At 47.3% G+C, this 11,013-nt stretch overlaps 3 protein-coding genes across 3 annotated transcripts in view; 2 read left to right on the forward strand and 1 right to left on the reverse strand.

The window, feature by feature from the left end:
- The window catches only part of PCYB_084100 (hypothetical protein), a gene marked incomplete at both ends in the record, with an annotated part of 1,990 nt that extends 938 nt beyond the window's left edge, over positions 1-1,052 (forward strand). Inside the window, one exon of the mRNA XM_004222148.1 lies at positions 26-1,052. Coding sequence (XP_004222196.1) covers positions 26-1,052 — 1,027 coding nt within the window. The remainder of the gene's footprint in view (positions 1-25) is intronic.
- Positions 1,053-2,655: 1,603 nt separating this feature from the next.
- Positions 2,656-4,490, forward strand: PCYB_084110 (T-complex protein 1 eta subunit; the record flags this gene model as incomplete). Its single annotated transcript, XM_004222149.1, has 2 exons — positions 2,656-2,670; positions 2,883-4,490. 2 exons carry the CDS (start codon positions 2,656-2,658, stop codon positions 4,488-4,490), a joined length of 1,623 nt encoding a protein of 540 aa, XP_004222197.1.
- A 682-nt stretch (positions 4,491-5,172) lies between these two features.
- Positions 5,173-9,669, reverse strand: PCYB_084120 (hypothetical protein; the record flags this gene model as incomplete). The annotated part of the gene is made up of 2 exons (XM_004222150.1): positions 5,173-6,121; positions 6,653-9,669. The coding sequence occupies 2 exons, from the start codon at positions 9,667-9,669 to the stop codon at positions 5,173-5,175; spliced, it is 3,966 nt and encodes a 1,321-aa protein (XP_004222198.1).
- Positions 9,670-11,013: the final 1,344 nt, after the last annotated feature.

Raw genomic sequence — 11,013 nt, forward strand, 5'->3', positions numbered from 1 at the left:
TTTTTTTTTTTTTTTTCCCCCCAAGTGAACCCCTTTTTTTTTTTTCCACCGCCCATGTTGACATGGCTAGCCGTCTGACGTCCCTCCTGTGCAATGTGGGGAATTTGCCGTGCGACCCTAACTGCTTATCCACTCGGAAATGCGAACATGGAGGAATCAATTTGTGTGACCTCACATCTATCGGAATGAACAGAAGAAAATCTTTAAACGACTGTTTGACCACAAGTAACTCTGACGATAGATACAACTACCAAGACAGCTCCGACATGAACAGATATTATTTTGATGGGTGCATTAAGAAGGAAGGTTTTGTGTACAGACTCGAGACAAGTAATCTCAATCCGAGGAATATGTGTCCTGAATTGGTACATGACAGAGTAGACTATCATCGTAACGAGGAGGAAGAAGTCTCAAGTAATGTTATCGACCTAGATGATGAAGTTCTTATTGGCAATTTCCCCTTTGGTTGTTTGAGAGAAGTTGCACAGCGATCCCTGAACAGCTTGGACAATGGGAACTCCCGAGTTATTATCACGGAACGTAATTTGAGGATCACTAGGAAGGACACAGACCTAACGGGGCATAACGTTAGAATGGGGGGAAAACAATCCAGCCATTTGTACAGCGAAATAGTCAAGCCGGATGCGTTTGGGAGTGAGAACTCCGTGAACGAGGGGGAGGAGAGAGACGAAGCGGTAGGGAACGAAGAAGCTCGTGAGGGGGAACAGAACGACGCTGGGGGGGTAGACGCAGGGCATGTAATCTTTCCCAAAAAATTTAACGCGAAAAACAGGGCGCATGACTCGATTGGCCAGATGGACCGCGCGAAAAAATCCACCTCTTATGGAAAAAAGAATAAAAGGAGTAATAACCACCCCAAGAAGAAGAAGGAAAGTGAGGAGGGCCGGGGCAAAAATTTGCGCTCCCTGTTCGGGTTCTTCGCCAGGGCGGAGTCCGCGGAGTCCAATTCGTCTCTTTCCTGCAGGGGAAAGGTCTCCGACGCGTCCTCCGAGTTCCTGTCCGTGATTAGCGGCGTCAAGTCGAACGCGTGATTGGGGGGGTATGCGGCGTGGACGGAGGAGCAAAAAATGGGAGGCAGGGGGAGAAGTGGACGAAGAAGACGCGCACAAAATGGGGAGAGTAGACGAAGAGGATACTAACAAAATGAGCTCCACCGTTTTTTTTTTTTTTTTCCCCATCTGTCATTTTTACCTGACTTGTTCAGGCGAAAAAAGGGTTGCCATTGTTTGAGGTCAAAACAGGACAATTTTGTTTTTTTTTTTTTTTTCTTTCTTTTTTCATTTTTTGCGTCACGTTCGCAAGGTGCGATCTGCGCAAGACGCGCATGTGGAAATGTTGTTCACTTTTGAAGTGCGTTTCGTGCATGGGGTCTTCCTTTTAAAGTGTGTTTTGCTCTGCATGAGGGGCTACCCACGCTGCAGCTAAGCTAAGCTAAGCTAAGCAGTTTGTGCACAGTTGGCCTTCCCCCTCATTGAAGCGCTCCCCTTTTGCGCAAAGGAGAAGGTGTACAACGATGTGCTACGTAACGTTTTCCTGCATCCGTTTTTTTTTTCTTTTTTATGCTTAATCTTTCGATAACAACTTAAGCAAGTTAGCGAAAAATTATTTTTCCTCTGTCGTGTTGATCAACTTTTTACCATTCCGCGTATCACATGGGGTGAAGTGTGTGGGGGGGGCGGCCTTTTCAATTAAAAATGGTACCTTCCAGGAGTGTGCATACTACGGTTGTGTGGGAGGTATAATAATGTCGCTGTTGGTAAATGAGCCCACCGGAGGGGTTGTTTTTTTTTTTTTTGGCCCCGCTTCTTTATTTCGCGATGGGCATTTTACTCATTTTTGCTATGTACTGCCGGTAAAACACAGGGGCAGGGGTGTTTTATTTACTCTCCTTTTATATGCCCTTGGCTGATGCGTGGGAAAGCCCGCAAAAGAAGCCACCCTACTGACGCAACTTGCCATTTTGGGGGAGGCACCCCCACACGTGTAGAGGGGAGCGAACTGCTGACGCGATGTATTTCTTTTTTCTCACAGGAAAAAAAAAAAAAAAAAAAAAAAAAAAAAAGTACACTAATAACACTAATACACTAGTACAACGGGAAAAACATGAAGAAGGTTGCATGTGATGTTTGCAGAAGGGCACTCCGAAGGACCACATATTTTTTTTTTTGTTTGTTTACGCTTCTTTCCCTCCTGTGGAAGTAGCAAACCTCGTGGTGAATTCGTAAAGTGAAGTTTTTTTCATGCCAAGTGGAGTATACCCCCCCGAATGGAAGTGTAATAATATGAGGCCGACTGACTTAATGCCCACCTGTCAGTGACAAAAAAAAAAGGGGAATCAATGCAACGGGAATGCAAACAAGTCGACCGTTAGAAAAGATATACAGACCTGGATAGCGGAATATTTTTTCGCTGCTTTTGTTTCTCCTAGTTTGCCACTTTTTTTTTTTTTGCGTCCCTTTGCCCACGTCAGTGAGGCGAAGAAGGCACTACAAACGGGATTAAACCATAGGGATACCCCCATAGGAGATACTCCATAGGGAACACTCCATAGGGAACACTCCATAGGGAACACTCCACAGGGAACACTCCATAGGGAATACTCCATAGGGATACCTCCACTTCGCCTCTTCCAAAATGAGCCACTTAATGGTAAGCCCCCCTCGCCCCCGATGGGGAGGAAGGAGGAGCAAAGAGTGGAAGCACCCGAGTTAGCCCTGCGCAGGGGTTGAAACGGTTACCCGGCATTACCACCGCTGCTTCTCACACCGCTGCTTCTCACACCGCTGCTTCTCACACCGCTGCTTCTCACACCGCTCCTTCGCACGCTTCTCCATCTCACGCTTCTCCTCCCCACGCTGCAGTCCCTACCCATCGTGCTGCTGAAGGAAGGCACGGACAAGGCCCAGGGCAAGAGCCAAATCATCCGTAACATAAACGCATGCCAAATTATCGTGGATATAATAAAGACGACTCTTGGACCGCGTGGCATGGACAAGCTGATCTACACAGACAAAGATGTGACAATAACAAACGATGGCGCGACGGTGATGAATCTGCTAAATATTTCACACCCCGCAGCGTGTATCCTAGTAGACATTGCGAAATCACAGGATGAAGAAGTAGGAGACGGAACAACCTCCGTTGTAGTAGTAGCAGGAGAGTTACTAAATGAAGCAAAGCAATTAATTAACGATGGAATAGAACCTAATATGATTATAGATGGGTTCAGAAATGCATGCACAGTAGCGATTAATAAATTAAATGACCTCAGTCTTAGATTCGTAAGCAAAAGTGAAGAAGAAAAAAAAGAAATCCTAATCAAGTGTGCACAGACAGCATTAAATTCGAAGCTTGTCTCCAACCATAAGGCCTTCTTTAGCGAGTTAGTAGTAAATGCTGTTTATAAATTAGGGGATAATCTGGATAAATCAAATATAGGCATTAAGAAAGTCACAGGTGGGTCTTGCTTAGATACACAACTGATATACGGAGTGGCGTTTAAGAAGACCTTCTCATATGCAGGTTTCGAACAACAACCAAAAAGATTTCTGAACCCAAAAATACTTCTACTAAATGTAGAGTTAGAATTAAAAGCAGAGAAGGAAAATGCAGAAGTAAGGATTGATAACCCTAGTGATTATAATTCCATTGTACAGGCAGAATGGGAAATAATTTTTAAGAAATTAAATTTAATTAAAGAGAGTGGTGCAAATATTGTTCTGTCTAGACTCCCCATTGGAGATATAGCTACTCAATTTTTTGCAGATAATGATATTTTTTGTGCAGGGAGAGTAGAAGATGCAGACTTAAAAAGAACTGCAAACGCAACAGGTGGTATTGTACAGACATCCCTTTTCAACTTAAACGAAAACATATTAGGTAGCTGTGGAGTCTTTGAAGAAATTCAAATTGGAAATGAAAGGTACAATATTTTTAAAGAATGTCTGAAGACTAAATCAGTTACCATTATCCTGAGAGGAGGTGCTAATCAATTCATCGAAGAAGTGGAGAGATCAATTAATGATGCTATCATGATTGTACTCAGATGTATTGGTAACTCCGAAATTGTTCCTGGAGCAGGATCCATAGAGATGCAGTTGTCAAAACATCTCAGAATATATAGCAGATCCATATGCAATAAGGAACAGATCGTTTTGTACTCTTTCGCCAAGGCTCTTGAATCCATTCCTAGACACCTCTCTCACAATGCAGGTTATGACTCAACAGATATTTTGAACAAGCTGAGGAAGAAGCATTCCGAGGAGACTAGCGACATATGGTACGGAGTGGACTGCCACGAGGGGGACATCATCAATGCGTATGAACACTGCATCTTTGAAGTCACCAAAATTAAGAGGAACGTAATTTACAGCGCTACTGAGGCCGCCTGCCTCATCCTCTCTATCGACGAAACGATAAAGAACCCTGCCAGCAACGCCGACAAGGGCCCGCGCAACCCGTACGCCTGAGCGGTGCAGAAACCGAAATCATTTTTCGACGTGGTGCAGAGACCGAAATCATTTTTCGACGCGGTGGAGACCCTCCCAGGAGAAGCCCCCTCTCGTAGCCCCGCCCGTTCCAGCAGTGCGAACTATCCCCCCGTACCACCCCAAGTCACGTGTGCGCCAAGACATGCGCTAACCGATACGAATAAATGGCGAAATGCCTGGCGAAATAACCTCACGGCGTCGCCGTCCGCATGAACCTCCGTGCGGGAGGTCGACACAGAGGTCGCCTCGTCCAATTCGTCAAGCAGTTCATCTGCACGGCGCCACTACACTCGTGCGTGCGGTGCGAGAAGTGGTCAACACGAATAAAAAAAAAAAAAAAAAAATCTAAAGGCACGTGCAAGTGCGTGAACCCCACCAGGGTCGCAAAAGCGAAAAAGGTGCAAACGATAACGAGAATTCAAACCCAAACTCGAATTCAAACTCACATACAAACGTACATAAAAACTCACATACAAACCCACATGCAAACTTACATGCAAACCCACATGCAAACTCATCGCTAACGCGTGGGAAAGGACCCAGGGGGAGCGACCCGCCAAGAGAACAGCGGCACAGCTGTGAACACGCCCGGGGCCTGGGAAGGGACGCTTCCTCCCTCCGCGTAGGCAAACAGAATAGCCCCCACGTTGGGTTCCCACCCCTAAGACCCCAACCTCTTACTGCCTATCTGACTCAGCACTCGACTGATTACACTCGCAGGGACGTCCCCCGCTGGTTCCAGTTCCTCATCAAGCTTCTTGAGGCGAGCCATGGTCTTGGAAGTAGAAAACGCAGAGGTACCTGCACCGCCCTGATTATTTTTCTTCCGCTTGGGGGGTGGGGCTTTGTGCCTCTCCTCCTTTTGCAACCTGAGCCTTCCCACGCCACATCTCACTGTGCCCTTCGCGCTCTCTGTGCCTTGCGCGTTCTCTGTGCCCTGCGCGTTCTCTGTTCCCTGGACCATTCTCGCGCGCCCCTCTACGTGAACATTTGTTGGCTTCAAAATCACACTAAGGTTGGACCTAGCCGTGTGGTTATCCATCCTTGTCGGGGAGACCTCCGTTCTGTTTTGTTCTTCCCGAGGAAGGTCCTCCTCCATTGGGGAACTCCTCACGCAGTTTTTTTTACGATGTGCCTGCGAGTGGGTCCCTTTCTGGATCTGCTCACCTGTGTGCACTCTATTGGGACGTACTTCTCCATTGCCATCTCCACAGGTTAAGGATACCACCCCCCGGCTAGTCCGCTCAGGTTCATGCAAATCCATCGTGTTACTTCCCCCCCGTTCGTTGCTCAACACATCATGAATTTTGCTCGCCTTCTGGGGATCCTCAATTGGGAGACCTTCACACCGGAAAGGCACTTTGGAACTCATCTCTCCCACGGGGAAGCACTCCTTTTCTGAGCTGTCCATTTGTCTCAAGGGGATCATCGCCCCTGTGGAAGCGCGCACAGGGGGATGGTCTTCAACTATGTTCAGGACACCTCCCCCCTGCTCCTGCTTCTGCCTCTGCTCCTGCTTCTGCCCCTGCTCCCCATATGTAGTGATTCTTTCCCCTTTATACCCACCATAAGGTGGGTTCACCGCTATTACGTTTTCCCTCCTCACATGGCTAACCAGCTGCATCTCATTGCTCCCACAGTCACGTGGAAAAAGGGCAGTTCCATTCATGGGCCTGCCATCACAAAAGGGGCCCTCATCTGAGTAAGCCTTATTCGCACGTTCTCCGTTTGGCTCTCCGTTTGTCTCACCGCTTAACTCACCGCTTAACTCACCGCTTAACTCACCGCTTAACTCACCGCTTAACTCACCGCTTAACTCACCGCTTAACTCACCGTTTGACTCACCGCTTGACTCACCGCTTGACTCACCGCTTGACTCTCCATTACGGGTTCCACAGCCCCGTTGCTTCACACCTCCAGGAGTGCTAACCTCTTCCGCCCTTTCCGCTGCAGGGATGTGCATGGCCCCCTCGTTGGTGCCAACCATTGCTGCGTCTGTTTTCGTTTCGACCCTGGGGGACTGCCTCTCATCAGTCAGCCGCTTCTCCTTACAGTAGCTGTGTGCTCTAGTAGCCAGCTCAGCACCCACTTGGTGCGAGCCATCACGCGTGTTGTGCGCCCAATCCAATCGACGCAAAAACCGGGTAACTTCATCGCTATTGAGGAACTCCCCCGTTTTGGAGAATGTCTCCTCCAGATCTCTCACTTTTGTATCTCCCCCTGTGAGTCCTTCCTCCGTGCGATGAATCAAGTGCATAGAGTATCCCCCCTCCTTTATGGTCGCTAACTCTGTGCATGCCTTCCTATTCCCCAATGGCGTAGCAGTCGAATGGAGGGCCTGTCTAGCCACTCTAACTACTTCATCCGTGTGGGGTTCTCCTTTCCCGGTCCCATCATGAGCCTCATCCATGCCCCCTTCAATCTTGGGGAGGTCTCCCACAGGGAGGCGGCTTAAAATAGGACCATTTTTCACTCCGAGTTTATCTCCATAGTTGCTCCCAGTGGTAACATCAAAAACGTGCACCCTAAGATCACCGTTGCTCCTTTCCACCGAGTGTTCACCCGTTTGCTCTCCAACGTTGGTTCGTTCTTCACCAAGTGGACCACTAACTGGAATGCTGCCAATGAGTGAACTACTTCCCCTAAGTACATTCCCGCCTTGTCCATCCCCATTCAGGTGACAACCCGTATTGATATCTCGACCTATATTCACCCACTTCATTCCCTGCACCCCGTTGCTATACATCCCCGGGGTGTAGTCCCCATGAGAGAAATTAGAACCCACATTCAGAGCCATAAAGTGTTGCTCCTCATGTACTAAATTAGGCTTCACAGAATGGATGTGTATATCTGGTGGATTTATGTTCCTTTTTTTTGGATGCATCCCCAAGGTGTGTAGTCTAGCCCCGCTCACCCCTCCCTGCGCAGGAGGCGGCATCATCTGAGGCGACTTCGCATGAGGTGACTTTCTACGAGGCGATTTCACCTTTGTCAGCTTCGTCTGAGGCTGCTCCCCCCCCTCGGTTATATTATCCCCATTCGGGCGAACCATTTTGGGCACCCCCCCTAATTGACCCTTCCCCAGCGTACTCCCACCAAGGGAAAACGGGTTCATCGATTCTGTGCTGCTAGACTCAGCTAACACGTTCTGGTTGCACTCGGCTAGTGCCATCTCGTCATTCGAATCGGATAAGTTAACCTGACCAGGGAGAAAGTCTTCTATTTGATATTTCTTCACATGCTGCTTATACTCCGAGTCGTCCATACCATCGTAGTAGTATAGCAAACTGGAGTCCCTCATGAACCGGTCGTAATTGTAATTACCCGTGTCACTGCTTTGCATCGTTTCGAGGCTGTCCTCTTCCCTTCTCAGCCCATCTCCTCTCAGCCCATCCCCTCTCAGTCCATCCCCTCTCAACCGATTCTCTTTAGTCTCCCCCATGTCGGGCTTCTCCCCAATTGGGACCTCAACCGGCTGTTCCACCAGATTCGCAGCCAAGTGCTTATACACCGTATTGACATTCCTCTGGTGAAAATGAAATAACGGATTGTTCATATTTATCTTTGGATGGAAGGAAGGGACGAGTTCCTCCGTTTTGTTCTCCTTCTTTACATTCACCAACGTGTTGAACAGGGTATGAACGTCACTCTCCTTCTTGGTTGTCAACAACCAGTAGCCACATAAATCTCCTTTCTCGTTGTACTCTGTGATTTCTATCCCATAGGGGTGGTTCCTTTTTTCCAAAATGGTAATATTGGTTATGTCCGGGTCGGAGAACAGCTTGACGGTGACGTTGTTGATACTGATAACCGATTCGATGTCGTTGCTGAAATTATTTATCTCGTTTTTCGAGATGAAGTGGCTGTTTGGGGCAGACCCACTTTTGGGAGAGTCCTCCTGGAGAGGCGACTGGGCAGGCAACGCGCTATGGTGGCTTCCCACGCTGTTTGGCACGCTGTTTGGCACGCTGCTTCCCACCGCCCCCTTGTGCGTGTGCACACACAAGTAAATGGAGCGCAGCGAAACTGTCCTGATTTCCCACTTCTGATGCAGGGAGTCCTTGCGCCAAAACTGCTGCTGATAGGTCAGCTCCATATTCATGTACAGATCGGTGAACGGGAGGACGTGAAAGTATCTCTGCCGCCTCTTCGCGTCTCCATCCACGGGTTCAACCCTATGCCTGTTGTATATCCTTTTCTGAAGGATGTGTTTAAAGTGCGCAGGGTAGACAGAAATTTCGCTACTGCAACTGAAGAGTTTCTCAAATTCCTTCTTAATCACTGCAGAGGTATCACTGACGTTTTTTTTCGCTTCTGACACTTCTACCGTCATGGATTCAACTAAAGAAGGTAAATTCTCCGACTTCATTTTGGAATGCGGGATCTCCAGCTTCTTTTCTATATCTATTAAGTGATCCTTTGAAAAAAATAGACACTTGTATGATTCCAGTTTCTCCACATAGTAATCCAGAGACAGCCCTGCATTTCGACCACTCAATTTAACCATGTGTTGAAGCTCATTTTTCTTCATCCCTAAATAGCTGTGATAATTTATTCTCTGTTCGTCCATCTTTTTCAAGAACTGTGTGCTTTTGTCCTGTACCATTTTTAATTCTTGATGTAATTTTTTTTTTTTTCTCTCCAGGAAGACATTCGTAATGGTGAAGGAAGCCCTTATGGACCTCTTCACATTTTTGCACGTAATTTTTCCATATTTGTATATGTTCCTTAACGACGGGATTGTGTTTTTGATGACTAGCGATTTTTTACATAAGACTTCTAGCTTGTTATTCAGTTCTTGCTTGATTTCATTTTTTGCATCTACCAGGGTGTATATTTCGTGACCGCTACGGAGTAGTTTGAACCCCGGTTTGAGGTGCACCAGGTCGTTGTCGTGGGTGGTTGCTTCTTCCACCTTTTTGTGTATACTGACAATGGTTTGGTTTGGTGGGTCCCCTCCACTGCGGGAGTCACCACGTAGGGTTAGATTTACCATCTCTCCTCTGCTTTTTTTCCCTCCCCATGAGGATACACCACACAGGGGAGCTGCTCTCCCACTGTCATTATTCTCCCCTCCCTCATCACTACAGTTGGACCCATCCTGGGCGTGTGCCTCATCTTGCCTCTTCTCCCTGTGGGGGTTCTCCTCCCCATCCATCTGATTCTGTACATGCACAGGGTCATTCAGTAAGCAGTCAGTACATAGGAAGGTATAATAACACGTTTTGCATGCATACTTTACATACTCATTTGTGTGCACAGGGCACTTCTCCCTAATTTTAAGTGGCACATTATTATCCATTTCGACTAGCCATTTGTCCTTTTCTTTCACGATGACATCATTATACGAGTAATCGTTTTCGAACAAGCCACTGCTCGCAACATTGATAACATGGTCCTTCTCATTTTTGTGCAATTTGATGCTGCACACTGCACACAGAAATATGTTGCACGTTTTGCAAAAGAGTGTCGAAATGCTTAGGAAGCAATTCATGCAAGTCCTGAGCTCACCCACACAAGGAGCAGTGTGATTGACCTTCACATGTCTCAAATAGTCGTTTAAATTTTTCGTACTTTTCCCAGTGTAGTGTACATCGTGTAGATTATCCATTATGTTGTACTTGGTATTTATTTCTCCTTTTCTACACGACATGAACAGATTTTTTTCGTGACTTAATTTGTGAGTGTCTTCTTTGTATTTCACAAAACAGTTCATGTCTTCTCTTTCGTTTAACTGTAGGGGGGGTTCATCAGGGTCATTCCGCTGTTCGTTTCTTCCATCCTGTTCCCACCTCTCACACTTTTTGTATGGCCCATTTGTACCTATATGGTTGATCAGATTCGCCCCCTCTTTCCTTTCCCCTCCGAAAAAGTTGTCTTGCTCGTGCTGGGCTGCGCCGCTCTTGCACTCGTTTGGCGCCACGAACAGGGGCTCGCGGATGACGATTTTGTCGTTCATGGGGGGGCCTCTTCGGTGGGCAGTTGTACGAGGGTCTGCTCGATTTTGCGCGATTGTGCGCGATTGTATGGAAGTGTATACTGGTGTGTGTGTACTCCTGTGCATACACTTGTGTTTGCACTACTGCTCGCACTGTTGTGTGTTACTTTTTTTTTTTCCCCCTCTCTGCGGTCTATTCCTCACGCAGGGGCCCCGTCCGCCGTATCGCACACCAGACCGATCGCCTTTGTCACGCTCAGCCCGCTTTAGCAAATGCAAGTACGCCCTTCGCGAAATCGGGAAGGAAGCAATTTTTCCGCGACACACAAAAATGATACGTGTACGGGCGAGCAACAAATTTTAGCGTGCCTCGCGTTGCCTCCTTTCTGAATGTATTCTTTCGCGTCTGCCCATTTTTTCTTTCATACTGCTGGAAAGTGAACCTTTTTTTCAATTCCTCCTTTTGGGGAAATTTTTTTTTTTGCAAGTGCGCTGAGCAATGGTATTTTTTTTGCCTGAATGTGCAAGGTGGAAAAAAAAAAAAAAAAANANAGAGAGAGAGTA

This window comes from Plasmodium cynomolgi, chromosome 8, assembly GCF_000321355.1.
Source record: "Plasmodium cynomolgi strain B DNA, chromosome 8, whole genome shotgun sequence".
In the NCBI taxonomy this organism is placed as follows: domain Eukaryota; phylum Apicomplexa; class Aconoidasida; order Haemosporida; family Plasmodiidae; genus Plasmodium; species Plasmodium cynomolgi.